This window comes from Antechinus flavipes, chromosome 4 (genome assembly GCF_016432865.1).
Source record: "Antechinus flavipes isolate AdamAnt ecotype Samford, QLD, Australia chromosome 4, AdamAnt_v2, whole genome shotgun sequence".
NCBI lineage: Eukaryota > Metazoa > Chordata > Mammalia > Dasyuromorphia > Dasyuridae > Antechinus > Antechinus flavipes.
Window position 1 is genome coordinate 111,114,340 of NC_067401.1, and position 17,154 is coordinate 111,131,493.

General features: G+C 54.2%; 2 protein-coding genes across 5 annotated transcripts; both read right to left on the minus strand.

Moving 5' to 3' along the window:
- Nucleotides 1-1,598: 1,598 nt before the first annotated feature.
- Nucleotides 1,599-6,409, minus strand: EFNA4 (ephrin A4). 2 transcript variants are annotated; one of them, XM_051993902.1, is made up of 6 exons: nt 6,271-6,409; nt 4,176-4,365; nt 3,727-4,022; nt 3,119-3,187; nt 2,887-2,946; nt 1,599-2,411 (listed from the first exon to the last, which is right to left on the minus strand). In XM_051993902.1, exons 1-6 carry the CDS (start codon nt 6,407-6,409, stop codon nt 2,293-2,295), a joined length of 873 nt encoding a protein of 290 aa, XP_051849862.1. In that variant the 3' UTR covers nt 1,599-2,292. The 2 variants fall into 2 exon arrangements, with proteins under 2 accessions (XP_051849862.1, XP_051849863.1); XM_051993903.1 differs by lacking the exons at nt 4,176-4,365; nt 6,271-6,409 and adding an exon at nt 5,320-5,739.
- A 292-nt stretch (nt 6,410-6,701) lies between these two features.
- Nucleotides 6,702-17,079, minus strand: ADAM15 (ADAM metallopeptidase domain 15). 3 transcript variants are annotated; one of them, XM_051993895.1, is made up of 23 exons: nt 16,902-17,077; nt 15,569-15,675; nt 14,629-14,705; nt 14,374-14,452; nt 14,112-14,188; nt 13,844-14,027; nt 13,590-13,724; nt 13,328-13,497; nt 13,136-13,220; nt 11,735-11,883; nt 11,449-11,623; nt 11,137-11,229; nt 10,710-11,014; nt 10,392-10,587; nt 10,205-10,282; nt 9,634-9,748; nt 9,259-9,397; nt 9,074-9,133; nt 8,803-8,887; nt 8,041-8,112; nt 7,522-7,593; nt 7,166-7,287; nt 6,702-7,059 (listed from the first exon to the last, which is right to left on the minus strand). In XM_051993895.1, the coding sequence occupies exons 1-23, from the start codon at nt 16,978-16,980 to the stop codon at nt 7,011-7,013; spliced, it is 2,703 nt and encodes a 900-aa protein (XP_051849855.1). In that variant the 5' UTR covers nt 16,981-17,077; the 3' UTR covers nt 6,702-7,010. The 3 variants fall into 3 exon arrangements, with proteins under 3 accessions (XP_051849855.1, XP_051849856.1, XP_051849857.1); XM_051993896.1 differs by lacking the exon at nt 8,041-8,112 and having other exon boundaries at nt 16,902-17,079; XM_051993897.1 differs by lacking the exons at nt 7,522-7,593; nt 8,041-8,112 and having other exon boundaries at nt 16,902-17,078.
- Between the last annotated feature and the right edge of the window lie 75 nt (nt 17,080-17,154).

Genomic DNA, 17,154 nt, shown 5'->3' on the forward strand with positions numbered 1-17,154 from the left:
GGCTGCGAGCAAGCGCTGGGGGAGAGAGAGAGAAAGAGAGATGGAGAGGAGAGAGGGAGGGAGGAGGGAGAAATTTCCATGGCAATGCCTAGAGATCCTCCCCAGCTGCTCCTCTTAACTGCAGGAGGAAAGGGACTCGAACCCAGCACTGAAGCTTCAAGAAGCTCGTTCTATGTTTCCTTATCCTCGGCTTTTCCCCTCCACCCACTCTATGGGGACCGTTCTTGTCCAGCAAAAGAGCGAACTGAGAAAGGGATGGAGTTGGGGGGGGCAGTAATGGGGGGGCACATATACACTCATACACTAATGCAAAGAAGCCACAACCACTTACAGGCAGCAGGGACAATTCCAGACACGCGCAGGCGTGCATGGATATGCACACAGACACTCAGAGCAAGGCCTAGGTGCGTTGGGGCAGGGAGGCCAGGGCCGGCTGTCTGTGTCTACGTCTGCAACTGACGGTGCCATTCTCCCAGCCTCAGGACAGAGCAATCGAATTAACACGGAGCTACAGCGGCGGCGTGAGTGCCGAGTGGTCTTGCCGGGAGGAGGCGGGAGACAGCTGTTCCTTCCTTCGGCGCTCCCCCCTCTCCCATTCTGACTTCAGGGGGATAGACCCAGGTGTCTGACCTGGGGGGCAGCCGAGATGTGTGTGGTGAGGAGGGATGAGACGGCGGGGAAGGGGCGGGGGAATGGGAGGGGAAAGAGGAAGGGGAAGGGGAGATGTGAATTTTTCCGACTTTGCCTGTTTGTCAGTCTACGGTTGGCGCCCCCCACCCCCTTCTCGAGCCCCGCCCCATGTTCACACGCTTTCTCGAGCTGCAGCAGCCAGGCCCGAGCTAATCAGCACAACATCCACTTATCGATCTCGGGTTCCACGCCAAGCATCCTGGCAATCTGCCAGGAGAGGCTGGGGAAGAGGGATGGGGAGGCCCAGGGTGGAGAGCCTTGGGCCTGGGAGACCCGGACAGGTGGAAGATAGAAGGGGGTGGGAGGGAAGTGGAGGAAGGGCAGAATCTTCCCCTACTAGGGAGGGCACTGACAGGTTGGGGGGCGGGGAGCTCTGGGGTCCTCCCACCACCGGCTCCATCCCCTTGTTCCAATAAAAGCTTAGAACAAAGGGGACCGAGCTAGTCGAAGGCTTTGATTTGACCCTACCCTCTACAATTCCAGACCAGACCTACGCCCCAGGTGCCCTCAGGGAAAGGAGGAGAGATTCTTTAGTTTTTTCTAGGCCTAAGCTTTGAGAAATGAGGCTTTCTTTTAGCCCCCTGCTTTTCCCCCAAATGGAAGCTCAGGCCTCAGTGATTCACTAGTGCCTAGATAGTGCCCCAAACAGCTCCAGCAATACCAGAGCATCTGTGGTCCCTTCCACCTGCTTCATACACACAGGAAGCTGAGGAGGGGGCAAGTGGGGAGAGAGGTGCCAACCTCCACAGCTGCTGTTGGCATCCATCCCATCCAGGCCCAGTGGGGTGCCCACCAAGGGCTGGCACAGATCACTTGAGCACAGCTGGCATGGAGGTCAGCCAGTGCCAAGGTGGGAGTCCAGGACACTGGGGTTCTGGCACTAGGGAAGAAGCCAGAGGGCAGAAGGGTGTGGTATATGAGAAGGGGGGAGGTGATTTATTGAAGGTTGAGTCCAGATACTTATAAAAATACAAATAAATGAAAATCAATCTCATATCAAGTCCGTCTTCCCAGAAGACACAAAAGAGTTCTCAGCTGGAGAACAAGGTACAGTCTGGGGAGCACCTGGAGTATCGGTGGGCTGGTTGATCAGATCAAGGGACAAATCACTTTGCTCCCAGACTAGTAGAAATCTTGAAGTTCCCAGGAGACCTAGGTGTTTCATCCCCCTTCTCCAGGATTGAGGTTTGGTTTATTTTCCAGAAAAAAATTCAGTCTGAAGAGAGAAAAGGAACCATGGCCAATTGCTGGCAGTTGGGAGTGATGGTATTCACTTTAGTGTAAATCCAAGAATTGGTCCAGTCTCAGTATTTGTCTAGGTATCGGTCCATGCATTCAGAAATTGTAGGGATAACCCCAGCTAATTCTGATCCTCTCCTCAAAAGATCAGAAGGAAAACTCCTGCAAAGCTCCACACCAAGAGCAATGCATTACAGTCCTGGAGTCTTTCAACACTTCAATACTTCCTTGTCCCCCAAGCACTGATCCTTGCACCCCTTTTCCAGCAGCTGGAGCCTCTAGGCTGAAGCCAGGTCAGGGGCATGCACAAAGAGGCTAGATTTGGGGGTGACAGCCAAGAGTATGATGAGATCAAGGCCAGGCTCAGAGTCCCCGAAGGAGGCGAAGAAGTGGCAACAGCAGCAAGAGGAGGAGGCAGAGGGGACTTGGGGCCCGGCCTCCTTGCCATGCGGGCATGCTGCCCCCACCTGGACCCAAGGACTCTGTAACACACAGGCAGGGGGGAGAGGGTTGGAGGGTGATTCTACCACACTTAATCCCATCTCCCCTTCCTATTCCTCCCACTCATAATTCTGCCCCTAGTTTAAGAGCCTGTGGCTTCATGGATCTGTTTTCTTATTCGTATAATGAGGGGATAGTGTTATCTCTATTTTACAAATGAAAAATCTGATGGACTCCCAGGTCACACAGTGAGAATGGTCAGATTTTGAACTCTGGTCTCTAACTTTGAAGTCCATTTCACTCTGTAGATAATCTCTAAAGTACTTCATGTATTCCTCCTATTTATTCATTTTCATCCTGCTATCTCTTCAACTTCCTATTCAATTCAGCTGATCCTTCAAAACCAATTATCAGTAGAACACACAACTTTTTTGCCTTTACCCAACCCTTTAGTCCACCCAGAGTTTGCCATTAGTGTTCTACAGTACATCAAAACATGTCATGCCTTTGACTTACCCTTGGAGACCCCATTTCCTTGTGGAAGCACAAAAGGAGATGCAGTGGTCGGCTTCTCAGCTACAGACAAAGAAGCCAGTTAGGGACAGATTCCAAATATTCCAGTTTCCCAGAAAACTTCATTCCTGGCGATCATCCCATAAAGTCCCTGCAGTCCCACCTCTCAGACACCCTGCTACCCTCTAAGAAGTAATTCCCATTCACCGAAGAAAAGACCCATCAAAACACTTACTGGTTTCTTTGCAACACACTGATACCTGCAGCCTCAGACATCGGACAGAGCTTTCCTGGGTTGGGACAGCTATGGTAGGTAAGCAGGTGGGCAGGAGAAAAAAAGATTTCTTCATGCTTTTTGACATTGCTTCAGACTCTCACATTTTTCTCCCTCTCTTTTCTTAACTTTCTATTTATCAGTCTCCTTCCCAAGATATGGAGCGCTCTAATTTCTCCTTTTCTTCTGGCCACAAATTATCCAGAAACCTTCCTTTTGCTTCTTTTATTTCACTTTTAGATCTCTCTTCTTTTCCTCCAACTTGCCTACGACCATTCACTATTGTTTCTTTAGGGGCTGTTTGTTCCCAAATTCTTGACACTTATTTTTCAATACATGAAATCTAGGTCCTTTTTCTCCTTTCTAGACGTCTTTTCTTGGACCTAGATTGTGTCAGGCTTTGAGGTGGAAAGACATCTCTACTAGGTCTGATTTTTTTCACCCCCTAATCCCCACAGTCTTCTCACCATGGCCCCTCCATTTTACTTACATATCATCTTTACTAGGTCTGGTTTTTCCCACCCCTAACTCCTACAGTCTTCTCATCATGGCCCCTCTATTTTACTTACATATGTAGTAGTAGGTTTCCCCTGGCAGGAACTCAAAACCCAATGAGAAAGGTGTGAAGCGCTGGATTTTCTCTGAAAATCGGACTGGACCAAAAGGAGCAAAGGGGCGGGCACACTCCCATCGCTTGTAAGTTTTTGGGCCCCCAGCTTGGCATGCCTTATACCCATCCAAGTCCACCATGAAAAGAGCAAAAGTCTCAGGGCCCTCAGGTGGCCCTGGACCATCATAATGTGGACAGAAGATGTCCAGATAATCGTTAAGGCCCAGCTCTACTGCTGCGTCTCCTCGAAGCAACCTGTGGGGCATGGATCATGCATCAGGATTTTAAGGAAAGTCTCAGGGGATGGCAGCTAAGGTACCCCTAAATGACCAGGCTTCCCTTTTCTAAAGGGCTCAATCTCCCTTTTGTATATAACTATCCACCATTTATGCCTGAACATACACTTACAGTCTAAAGGCTCTCTGATCAATCATCAAGCTGCTCCTCCTTGGCAGACAAAGGAAAAAAAAAAAAAAGGCAGAGCAAGAAACAGAAAAGGAAATAAAGACATTCCTAAAACTACACAATGATTGAAGTATGGAGAGACAGAGATGGGATGAAAATAGAGACCGGAACAGGCAGACTTTTGGACCTTGACCTGAAACGGTAACAGAAAAACAGTGAGAGACAGATTGGATAGTGACTGACATGGGGGAGGGGGAGTCATCCAGTAGATACCACCAAGGATGTTTGTCCTTCCTGTCGGTCTGGCTCCATCTGGTAAGCCAGTACCCCACCCCCACTCTAGACCTCCCATTGCCCTTCCCTCTGGGCCATTTAAATTATTCTGGAGCCCCCTAGACCTTAAAAAGGTGGGAACTAACCCTCACAAGCTCTTATATACTTGAACTTAGGTTAGGCAGGTTGACCTGTTGGAATTCTAGATATTGACAGATATAGAGAGAGGGAAAAGGAAGAGAGTCTTCCAGAGAAACAAAGAGAGCAGAGAGACCGAAAAGGCTAGAGCGGTGTGGTAGGAGAGGTATAGGAAGAGAGACAGACAGTGAAACAAATACAGAGACAGAATAAACTGAAGAGAGGGAAAACTCGAGACAGATGAAGTTGGACAAGGAGGCAGAGAAAGAAACTTAAAAGACTCAGTCCGACACATTCTTTCACATACACACACACACAATATTATAGTCTGAACACCCTAGATCTCCTTCCTTTTTCTCCATACATCGAACCCTCTGGGGCCAGCTAGAGGGTTGGGGGGACGTGGAATTAAGGGGCTAACAAAGGGGGCGGGACCTGAAATCTAGGAGATGGGGGCCCCCTCCCCAGCCCCCAGAACTTATGTCTGTATCTCACCCTGGGGCTTCACCTCCTCCCGCCCCCTCCCCACGTGGGGGCCAGGGAGTACCTGGGCGGGGGTACTAGCAGTGATGGGGGCGAGCTTCGCCCCTCCCCCCCACAACCAGCTCAAACAAAGGAGCCCTAGCGCGCGGCTGTCCGGCCCTGGCGGGGACTCGAGAGGAGGGAATGGAGAGTGCACGCCCTGTCCCAGAAGCGAGCTGGCCCGGCTTGGCTAAGCCCGATTTGTTCCGGCTACCTGGGGTTACTGGAGTTCCAATAGACGGCGTGGCGGAGGCCGGACCCCCCCCGGAGCGGGGACCCAAGGAGCGAGGCCCAGAGGACTGTCCGCAGCAGAGGCAGAAGCCGCATCGCCCCTGGGTCTGGTCTGGCCCGGCTCGGCTTGGCCGGGCTCCGGAGTCAGGGCGAGGAAGGTACAAAGTAGACCCGGGCTGGGGGGTGGGGGGAGGATACAGGGGGAGGGGGGGCATGACGGGAGGGGGGGGCAGAACAGAATGAGAGGCCACGCCCCGGGTAACTTTCCACCAATTGGGAGGCGACTCCACCTAATCCGACCAACTCCGAGTTAACTCTTCACTAACCACAGGCTTCCCCAGACACGCCCCCAACTAAGATTGAGCACAATTTCTCGTGTCTCGTGTGTGTGTGTGTGTGTGTGTTGTATGTGTGTGTGTGTGTGTGTGTGTGTGTGTGTGTGTCGGGCCAGCTACAACTCCCTGGAGAGGCACATAGGATAGGGTTGCTTTTAGGGGCCTCGACACAACCCCATTGCCCGGAGAAAGAGAGAGAGAGAAAGGGATGGAACGAGAATCAAGGCTTTCTGCTCCGTCTGGGTCCCAACTCGCGCCCCTCGCTCCTCACCCACGCCCCTTTTTTGCTGGGCTGCGGCCGGTGTCAGTGAGACCCGAAGGAGCACCAGATCTCCTCCACCACCGCCCTTACCTAGGGCAGGAGGGTGGGGGGAGGGGGGAAAGGGAGGGGGGAAGTTGCCCCAGTCCGGACTTTGGTGTAATGAGGAGGTGTCAGCGGCACGGTACAAAGCACCTTTGTTCGCGAGCCCTCGGGAAGGGGCGGGAGGAAAGGGGAGGCAGGTGCGCAGCCCCGGGACCGTGGGAGCCGCCTCACCCCGTCCCGCCCCGCCTCCAGGCTTTGAGAACCCCGTAGCCTCCCCCCTTGTCCCTTTGCAGACCTCCACTTATGTAGGGGCTCATGGAAGGAGAGGAACAGTGCGGGCACTTTAGACCATCACAGGGCATCTTGACTGCCCCCGGGGCGATCCTCAGGGCAATAATAGCCAGTAGTTCCATTGCGCTATAATTCCCAATCATGCAGTGGGGAGGGTCAGGGAAAGGGCTGAAGCATCAGTCCAAGCCTTCAAGCCCACACAGGCTGTGTTGAGGCAGATCGCAGATCGCCGACCGTGGCGTCCGAATTCCACCTCAGACAGGTGGAGGCAAGCGAAGAAACCCAACTACTTTCTTCCCCCTTCCCCCGCCTTCTCTCGGAGCCATTCTCCGGCCGGGGCAGCATCGTCCTCTGGCGGTCGGAACGGGAACCTCCAAGTTCCCCTCGCGGGACTGCAGAGGGGATGGGCCCAAGCTTCTCAGAGCAGACGGAGGCTCGGAGGCAGGTCGCAGTTTATTGTGGCTGAGCCCAAGCAGCACCGGGCCCGCTCCCACCCCTCCACACCTGGACCCTCTCCCCGCCTCCCCCATCCCAGAGTCAACAGTGCGGGTTCCGTCTCGGGCTTCGCCTTCAGGAACCCCAATAGTGCCTTAAGAATGCTGCTCCTCCGCTTCTGGACTCGAACCTTCGGAGTCCTAGCAGAGGGTGGGCAGGCTTCCCTTTCACAGGCTCCTCAGGTCCGATGTTGGGGAAACGGGGGCCACGGTGACTTATCCAATGTGAGATCACTGTCCCAGGATGAAGTCAGACGCGTAGAGCTGCCCCAGAGGCCGCGGGGGGCGGGGGTGCAGGCCTTGAGATAAAAGAAACGGGGCAGAAGAAAAAGGGGGAAATGTGTACACCTCGCCACCAAAGCGACTTCTCCTTCCTCCTCATCCCCAGCCCCTGCCCTCACCTACCTAGAGGGGACGACCAGAGGCACGGAGCTTTCTTCAGCCGGCCCTTCATCTGAGAGGTGCCGTCCCTGGGGGTAGGAGGGCAGCGGCTTCCTTGGAGGTGGGGGTTTAGCAGGCCCCTGAGACTGACGGAGAGAAGGCAGGATTTATCAGGGGAATGGCCCCAAGAGGTCACCCACCATCCCCGAACAAACCTATTTCTGCCGACGGTACCTCCTGAGGGGGTACCTCCGCTAGGGAAGGGCCTGGAATTGTGCCCAAGGGGCACCAGGAGCACCTTGCTCCGGCAGCCATTGCTACAGGCCATCAGTGCTGCCGCCCCGGAGGGGGAGGGGCTCTGCCCGCCCCCACACCGTTACCTGTGGGCTCCTCACCACCGGGTCGGCGGGTAGCGGACGGGTGGGGGGGTTGGGTCGGTCGGTCAGTGCAGCCTGGACAGAGAGAGCAGTGCCAGTGAGGAGGAAGCCAGTGGGGAAGTGGGCATGCCGGGTTGTGGGGGTGGGACACTGCCTTCGATGGGGTTCTGTGCCAACGTGCAGCTTTCGGCTAGTTTGGGGACATGCGCAGGGGTGAGAGTGCATGCGGCCACAGTTTGGCTCTAGGGATTTCAGGGGCTAGAGTCGTGGGAGAAGGAGAAAGGGGGGGAGGGTGTAATTAAGTCATTTGACGGCAGGTAGGCTGTAGTACCACAGCACACCACCAGGTGGCGATACAGACCAAATTAGAAACTACTCTGCCTTAAGGGGCACAGAAGGGTGCCCTTGTCCACCCAGAAGCACAGCCGGGAGGGCAGGGCTAGGTGCCTTCTTGCTTGTTCCTCATGGAGGTGGGCAGAAGCTGGGCTCCCTAAATCCCTCGGGCCCTCTGCTCAGATTTACCTGTAGTCTCTTGGGCACAGGGTCCGGCGGGAGCGGCCGGGAGGGGGGGTCAGGGTGACCGAGAGCGCCAGACTGCGGAAAGATCAGGAGAAGCAGAAGGAGCACAGAGAGAGACAAAGAAGGGGGCGGGAGGAGGGAACAGTGGTGGGGGAGGATGGATCAGAGTTAGAGTCGGAGATATCGAAGGTGGGGGCAGCCAGGGCCTGAGGAGAGCAGGGGCATCATGCAATTACTCAGCCGCATTCACGAGTGGGGCGTGCCAGGCTGTGGGCATGCAAACCAATCCCCCACCGCATGCGGCCACTAAGGAGTATCGCCTCCAGTGCACTCCGGACACAGGAGCACTTGTCAGTCCCTGCAAGAGTCGGGCTGTGCACGTGGGGCCCCAAGGGGCACCGATCCTTTTTACCCAATCTTGCAGCCAGAGGGCATCTGGGCCTCCGGATCCAGGATGGCATCCCTGAAGTGCCAGTGAGTAGCAGGCACAACACCCTCATCTCAATTAATGGGTTGTGCTAAACAACACTTCCACTGGTCACCCATCTTAGGTTTCCCACCCCAGGTAGGATTTGACTCCTCAACCTCCTTGGAGCCGGCAATTGGGCCTCGGGACAGTGTCAGCCACTCTCAGACCGTCCAGAACCTGCTGAAATAGGCACTAAGAACCCCGCTGGGGCCACGGCGGGGAGGGCAGCTCAGTTGGACTTGGGGCAGAGTGGGCCGGTCTCCCTGCCCCTCCCTCCACAAAGCCCCGGAGCTCACCTTGGTGCTGGACAGCAGCTGGAGTTCTGTGGCCTGAGCCCTCTGAGGTGGACCTGGACGTTCAGGGGGGCCAGATGGGGACGTCCTGGGGTAGTTGAAGGGGAAGCAAGTATTATCTACTCAGAAACAATCTCGTGAGAGGGTCTGCCCTTTGTGAAATCTGTAGAGACCAAGGAGGGGGTGTGGAGGCAACATCCCATGGTGAAAGAATGGAGAGGAGCAGTCTGACAGGGCCCACTTAGGCTGGATGTGAGGGAAGGGCCCCGCTTACCTGTACCCATTGGCACAGACACCCCCGTGGAGAAATCGAACCTGGGCCTCTGCAGTATCCCTGGAGGGGGTGGGAGTCGGGTCAGTGCGGGAAGGGGAAGGGCAAGAGGTTTTGGTGGCGCAGGGGTCAGCACCAGGGACGAAGGCTCAGAGCCAGAGGTCTTAGGGGATCCATGGGTCCCATACCTATACTGGGAACTGGTCCCCTTAAACTGGCAGAGTCTGCGGTGGAGATGGGTCCGGTGCCAATAGCAAGCTCCGAGAAGCATCAGCAGGGCCAGGAGGAGGAGGCTGAGGAGCAGTCCTGTGGTCAGGCCACCATTTGCTGTTGGACATAAAGCCAGAGCCAGGACGAGGAATGGAGATAGAGGTCAACAGGTCAGAAAAAGTAGGAGTGGCCACTACTAACTAGCCAGGGGCACCCTTAGTCTTCCTAGGTCTCACTCCGGAAGCCCCCCCTTGCTCCGATATCCTGGAGATCTCAAATCTAGGTTGGGATCAGTCTCTTTCAGACATGTTGCTCCTCCTCTGCCCTTCTGCACCCTCATTCCCACTGAATACCTTTGGGCTGCTGGCCCAGGGCCCCACTGTCCACACTGCCCCCAAAGCCTTCCTTTGAGCAATCTGGAGGCGCCCAGCCCTGGTCACAGTGGCAATGTCCATTGCTATTGCAAACCTGAAGAGGAAAGCAAAGGGAGGAAGGAATTAAGCACGTATTAAGTCCCTCGGTGTGTTGGGCACTTTACAAATTTTAGGTCACTTGATCCTCACATCAGAACCCGAAGAAGTGGGTGCTATTATTGCCTCAATTTAGAGTGGAGGAAACTGAGAGACGGTGCCCAGGGTTACACAGCTAATAGGTGTCTGAGATAGGATTTGAACTCAGCTCTTCCTGGCTGCCTCTAAAGGTGCTTCAGGGAGGAAGGGCCCTTAGGAAGCATTTTCCCCAATGTCATTCCAGCTTTAGCAAACATAAAAATGTCCAAACATCAGGAGTTTTGTGGAGGTCACGAAAAGAGGGATTTGCAAGAACAGAGTGCACAGAACTAGGGAACCAGTTCTAGCACCTCCCCAGTCCCCTTCAGTTTTCCCCAGTCTGCTCTGGGGAGCAGCCCCCCTCCCCTCTGCTCACCCCATGCCCATGGCATTTGCTCCGACACTCCTCTGCTCCCAGAAGTGCCACTGGCTGGCACCGCTGGTCAATGCAGACCTGCAATGGATGGAGGAGACAGCCCTTTAACATTTCACAGAATCTCAGCATAGAGAAGGGTTTCGAAGGTCATTGGGTCTAATGCCCACAGGATGTCTGACTCACTCACCTGGCCAGGGGCACAAGCAGTGCCTGTCAGAGCCAGAAAGGGCTGGGCCACATCGTTGCCCAGGTCTAGGTGTGTCCATCGGCAGGTCTGGTGTGTTCCATTGGCCTCAATGGTCTCTGTGATTGTCTCCTGAGCAGTGCCCAATAGAGGGTGGACACTACCACCTTGGCACTGGAGTTGCCCACAGTTGGCATCTCTATGAGGGATGGGCTAGAGAGTCAGGGGAAGGGAAGGAACTGGAATCATAGGGGGGGAGGGGGAAGGGTCAGAAAGATGGGGGAGCAAGGGCCGGGGTTGGGGTGGGAGGTACTCACTCACCGAGGGGCACATGGCACATAAGTACCATTGTACTGTTTCCCACAGTTCCCAAAGCCATCTCCTCGTGTGTTGGCAGCTTGGAGACAGGCAGGGGTTGCAGAGCGGGCACCAGGACCCCAGAGTGCCTGGCACTGAGCAGCGTAAGAGGCACAGTGCCCAGCAGCACAGACAGCTTTGCCCCCTGCACAGGGCTCACCATCCCCTAGGCTGACATCCGAGGGACACTGGGCACTATCCCCTGAGCAGAATTCAGGCAGGTCACAATCCCCCCGTACTGGGCGGCATAGCCATCCCGCCGGGCGCAGCTGCGGGGAAAGAGAGCGCCAGTCAGAGGAGACCCTTCTGGTCTGATGCCATTTCTCCATCACTACACTCCCACCCCCAGTTACACTCCCAGCATTCCCCTCTGCCAGCCCTAGGCCCAAACCTGGCAATCTTGACAGCAGAGACCGTCGGAAGCACATTGAGCCCCGGGCATCAGCTGGCAGCTGGAGGCATTACAGCAGGGATCAGAACATTCCTGGGTGTGGAACAGAAAGAGACAGAGCGGCAAGGTGGGGGGCGGGAAAGAGCGCAGATGAGGAAGATGGAGAAGTAAACCTGAAATTGTGGGGGAGAAGACTCGGGGTTCAGGGGAGACAAGTTCCAGAGCATTGAAAGACAGCCCTCTGAGAGTCTGGGGCCAAGGAGCGGCAATGGGGGAGTCCCAGGGAGAGAAGGAAAGGTGGGAGCCCCTCACCTCCCAGAAGCCACAGTCACACTGCTCGCCAGGCTCTACAAATAAATTCCCGCATCGAGGGGGGCGAGGGGCCAGCTGAGCAGGCCGAGAAAAGAGGCAGCCCCCTGCTCCCCTCAAAAGCGCCTTCTCCAAAGCTTCTCTGCTGCAGCTGCTAAAACTCAGACCAGGCAGGAACCTGGAGATGAAGGGACAAGGGGACCAAGGTGAAAGGGAGCCCTTTCCCCTTGTCCCCCCCCACCCAGGGCCCTTCCTCACTCCCTGGTTTGGAGAGCAGGGTGTCACTCACGCTGTGGCAGCCTCCATGATACAGCTCTTGGCAGGCGGCTGGCCTGGGCATGGGCAGTTGCCTCCTGGGGGATCATGTGCCAGGCCCAGGCTGTGCCCCAGCTCATGGGCCATGGTGGATGCTACACCCAGGATGCTCACTGAGTGGTCCTAGGGGAAGAAGGAGTCAGGGTGGACAGGTGAATGCATAGACTCAAGGGAAAGGAGGTAAGAGGGGGCCACTCTGGAATTTTGATTCATTGTCCACTTAGATGTGGAAGGAAGCCTTTGGGAGAGAAAATAGCTCCTCCTTGAAGCCATCCTATACAGGGTATTCTCATTTTCCCTTTACCGTCTCACCAATTCATTATGGGTTTGAAATGAAAGGGACCTTAGGTCACAGAATGTCAGTACTGGTCATACTACAGCACTGTAACATCTGCTTATGTTAAAAATAATAGATAATAATAATTAAAGTTGGAAAGCATTAGAGATCAGCTGGTCAAACACAGATCTCTTTAAAAATGAGGGAAATGATGCCCAATAAAGCTCTGGCCCAAGATCATATTGGCTCCCCTTCAGTCAGGACTTCTGACTTGATGCTGTGATCTGTCCCCTACATCTTTCTATTTTCTTTCTGGTTCCCCAAATGTCATGAAGACAGAATCCATTATCTTATACTTCCCTTATATCCAAACTGGGCCCACATCAGAGGGCACAGAGGATATACATGCATCCAGAGCTAAAAGGGATCTAAGAAACTATCTAGTCCAAGCTTCAGCAAACTACTGGGGCAGCAGCTGGGTGGCCCAGTGGATAAAATGCTAGGCTGAGCATCAGGAAGATTCAAATTCAAATATGACCTCAGGTACTAGTTGTGTGATCCTGGGCAAGTCATTTAACCTGTGTGCCTCCGTTTCCTTATTTGTAAAATGGGGGGGGGGGCAATTAATAATAGCACCTACCTCCAGGGTTGTTGTGAGGCTCAACACAGATAAGCACAGTGCTTGGCATATAGGGAGCACTATATCAAGGTTAGCTATTATTTTTTATCATTATGACCCATGGCCTACAGGCTGTTTTTGTAAAATCATGAGTTAGGGTATTACATTTTTAAACATAATAAAACTTTATCTTAAAATGAAAAAAAAAAACCTTCTTCTGTACAAAAACAGATGGATTGTAGTTTGGCAACCTTTTCATTTTACAGATGAGGAAATTAAGGCCCCCCAATGAGATCATTTGTCCAAGGGCAGTCTGGTGTATAACAGAGGGGAGATTTGAACACACGTCCTGTGATGCAGAATCAGTTCTCTTTGTCCAGTATCTTATTTTCAGTCAAAGGCACTAAATTGACTGAATTGAATAGTCGGGGGTACAGGTGGGGGTTCAAAGGACAGAGAATAGAGTCATGAAAACTTACCACATTCACACCCCCTGAAAGGGCTGGGGAGCAGATGGAGTTCTGTACTGCCATGCCCACTGAAGAGTTCAGGAATAGGCTGGTCCTAAGGGGAGTAAGGGAGCCAAAGGTTGGGACCCTCCAAGGGCCTCAAGCAGCCACATCCTGATAAGCGTGTGGTCAGAACAATGGCCAAAGGAGAAGGGCCCTTACGTGACCAGCTGGGCACTGTCATGCGGCAGTCGAGGGAGCAGGTCTGTCTGACGCCAGCGGAGGAAATTTTCCAATGTGACGCCCGCATCTCCGTCCACTGAGATCAAGTCCTCCTGGCTCCAGACCTCCACGCCCACCAGTGCCACGCGCACATTCAGGAACCTAAAAAACTAATTGGGAAGAAGAGTCAGGCCCTGTCTGTATCCTGTGCTCAGGCACAGCAGCTCCCATGCTCTCCCTGCCACCCTCCTTGGAAACTCACCGCGTCCACCTGGTTAGCCACTTCTAGCATTCGGGTCTGCAGCTGGTGGAGGTCTGGGTATCTCTGGGCCTCCTTGTGGTCAGCTACAATCACCAACTCCACAAACTTTGTCTCTGACAAGACATCCCGTTTACTCTGGGAGGAGACCAAAAGAAGGGTCAGTGATGGCCAAGAAACAGCTTCAATTTGATAAGCACTTAAATATGCAACCTTTGAGTAAGACGGGCAGAATATCATTTCTATTTAAATCTTACCCGATAAAGACTATGCAGGCCCAGTTTGAGCTCTGACTGTGCTTGGATGAACGAATGGGGTCCTGGGTTCAGGGCACAAGTGCCTCCTGTTGGGTGAATATCTTCTACTTTGGAGATATGGGTGACTCCCCCTGGCCTGGGATCTAAGGTATATATTTTCTCTGGGGAGAGGACAAGCAGCCCTCTAGGGAGAGAAGTAGGAATTCAGGATGGGACATCAGCTCCTCAAGCCCACTTGCCCTAGTTCCCCACATCTGCCACTCTCTACCTGAGTCCAGAGCAAGTGCAAACAGAGACCCAGGAGTTTGGGTGATCCTGTACAATCCCCTGGTAGCAACAATTCTCCTGCAAGAGAGAACCAAATTTAATGAGTATCTGAGAGAAGGGTCATAAGAGTGCTAACAAAAATCTACTCTTTCAACTCAGATAAGGCACCCTCTTCCCACTTCTCTCTCAGGGAAATTTAACCAAAGAGATCCAGTCACTCCCTGAATAGTCAATGAACCCTGGCCCATTAGGGTCTAACTCACCAGAGTGTTCCCCTCATTTACCACCTGGGTGCCATCAGGCTGGTACCACACAAGAGTTGGGGTGTCTGGGACCAGCTCCCTAGAGACCAAAGTAAGGAAAGGGACAGAGTCAGAGGCATCTTCTGGTCAGGAGGGATTGGCTCAGCTGCTAATGGTTATGATGATGTAAAGACAACCGTGGGTCAGGGAGCTGTCACCCTTTGCAGTGCTAAACCCCAGGAGCACTGTCTTTATGTGACCCTCTGATGCACTCACCCATTCTGTTGCAGCTCCAAGATGTGGTTCTTACCCTCCAGTTCTAGTTTGATCTGTAATTTCTGGGGGAGCCTGTCCTGTAGAGGAAGATACTATCACCCACCTAGCACTCCTTGCTATGCTTACCAACCCTCCAAAAGCCAGAAAGACTCGGGCTCTCAGGGGAATCCTGAAGGTTAGATCATGAGGATGGGGGTAGGGAAGTCTCAAGGGAAAGATCAGGAAGCTCCACCTGGCTGGGATCATTGTTTAGGGGGGGCACATGGGGGTCAAAGGAGGTATCTCAGCCGCCCCCTTCTCGGCTTCCTGCCCAAAGAGGAAATGGTAAGGAGGACCCACTCCCGGCCCCAGCCCTTCCTCTGACTCAGCTTTGGGGTGGGGGATGCAGTGAGAAGCCCCTCCTCTCTAAGTTTCCTTCAGGGTCTTGAACAATCTCATCTAGGATGGGAACATGAGGGTGGAGATTCCGAGTGGATGAGAAGAACATTAGTTTGAGTTAGAATTCTTCTAATAGACACAAAGTTTTAGGGTTGGGGTGGGGGGAGCAAGCAAACAGATGTTTACTTAATGGGGAGGGGGGGTACATAAAAGTATCCTTAAATGAAATTGGTCACTAGGGAAGATATAAAGGATTCAGTAAGGAAATTTTGTAGGGGGGCAGGCAAAAATAAATTTCAGCTTCACAAAGCGTTTTCCTTCTAACAGCTATGAGAAAAGTAGCGTAATTTTATCTTTCTTTCCCAGATGAGGAACTGAGACTCAAAGAGGTTAAGTGAATTGTTTAAGATCACACACTATTAAGAGTCAAATTAGGGATTCACATGCAAAAGTCTCCTGATGTAAACCTAATAGGAAAAATCCATTATACTATCTGCAGCGAAGGAATACACAGCCTAAGTCCCAAGGTCAGGGGGAAGATGAGAACAGAGGCCCATTTTACCTGGAGTGCTTCTGAGAGATTGAGGGTGAGGTGGCCCAAAAGAACCTGGGGCTCTGGGTATCCTCTAGGAAGTCCCTCTGACAGTGGCAGTTGCTCCCCCATTTGACCTGAAACAACAAATGGTCCTCCCAAGTGTGAAGCAAAGGAAGTCCTAGATCCTAAGGTTTGGGGGACTGCTGGTGTTCTATCCCCCGTTGCTGGATACTTAACTTGCTTCTTTCTGAGGACCTTCCTTGCTTAGGGAAGGGGGACTTCCAGTGCACGTTGGGACGTACTAAAAGTAGACTGGACGTCTCTCCGCGATCTCTTCCTCTCCATTACCTCCTCAAAGAGTTCCTCTCCTAGGGGCCTTTTCTCCCCCTTCTCGGCACCTTCCCCTCCTAATTTCCATAGTCCCATCCCCCTTCCTTAGAAGGAACTCTCTCATTGAGTAAGCAGGCCCCTCCCCCTTCTCCCAGGCAATGGTCCGCAGCCACCAGGGTGGCCTGGTGCCCACCTCCCCTCCCTCCCTCTCCCCCCGTGGCATCTTGGAAGGAAACACCCATCTCCAGGCGGCAGAACAAACACTCCCACCTCCTCCCCAAACACCCCCCTCATCCCCACAGCAGGCACGCCCGACGAAGCTAGTCTTGGTTTCCTCCTCACACACCCCCATACACAATGGACCTCTCTCCTCCGGACACTCCACCCCCTCGGTCGTCTCCCCCCACCCAAGCCCAGTCCAAGACACTGAATAGGAAGTGAAAGTTCGGAGAGCCAATAAGTCTCCCTCCATGCTCCTCCCGTGGCTCCCCCTCCTGGTTCCCAAACTTTGGTGGCATAAGCGTTCTGACACCTGGATTCCCGCTCCCCTCGGCCCCGCAGCTGAGAGTCCCAAGGCCCGGCCCGCTGACATTCCCGGCCCCTTAGATGGCGAGTGACCCTGGTCCAGGGCAGTAAGGCCACCTGGTCCCTAGTGGGAGGGGCGGCACGTTTGTCTCGCAGAGGGGGGGGGTGACTGATGACTTGCGATCCCGGACAGGAAAGAACTGGGGATGTACTGCCTGGCACCAGGGGCCATCTCTTGGTGGCCAGTCAGGGGAATCTGGAGATACAGCCCCCAGAATCGGCCTTCGGAGGCTGCTGTCACCCCTCTCTCCCGCTCCCCACCGCTGAGCTCCCAGCTGCGTGTCAATATCCCGCCCCTGCCTCGTCCCGGCCCTCCAGGGCAAGGGATGCAGGATGGACTAGACTCCTGCTGGGAGTTGACCCCCTCTTCTCCTTACGCACCCCATACCTCCGGGCTCCATCGCCCCAAGTTTCCTTTCCAAGGGCTCCCCAGGCCGGAGCTCACCTGTGTCCAAGAGGGGCCCCGAGGGCATGGGACTCCCGGCGCCCAGGAGCCCTAGTGCCCAGAGCAGCGCCAGCCGCATGGCAGCGGTGCCCGGGGCCGGGCGAGGGCAGCAGGTGCTGGGCAGCGAAGCTGCGGCAGCCGCTGTGGCAGCTAAGGCGCCGGCTCTGCTGAGATCTCCCGGCCGAGGCGGCCCAGCGCCTCTCCCAGGCCCGGCCCCGCCCCCGGATTTGGCCCCACCCCGTCGGCCGCACTC

Excerpts from the sequence above, each read along its gene's own strand:
- EFNA4 (XM_051993902.1), bottom strand. The coding sequence starts at position 6,409 with ATGATTGGGAATTATAGCGCAATGGAACTACTGGCTATTATTGCCCTG. Across the intron at positions 3,188-3,726 it reads GGAAACCTACTACTACATAT|CTGTCCCAACCCAGGAAAGC; the intron begins GTAAGTAAAATA and ends TACCTACCATAG. Across the intron at positions 2,947-3,118 it reads AGTGTGTTGCAAAGAAACCA|CTGAGAAGCCGACCACTGCA; the intron begins GTAAGTGTTTTG and ends CTTTGTCTGTAG.
- ADAM15 (XM_051993895.1), bottom strand. The coding sequence starts at position 16,980 with ATGCGGCTGGCGCTGCTCTGGGCACTAGGGCTCCTGGGCGCCGGGAGT. Across the intron at positions 11,624-11,734 it reads ATCATGGAGGCTGCCACAGC|GTTCCTGCCTGGTCTGAGTT; the intron begins GTGAGTGACACC and ends CTTCATCTCCAG. Across the intron at positions 11,015-11,136 it reads TCTGCTGTCAAGATTGCCAG|CTGCGCCCGGCGGGATGGCT; the intron begins GTTTGGGCCTAG and ends CTTTCCCCGCAG.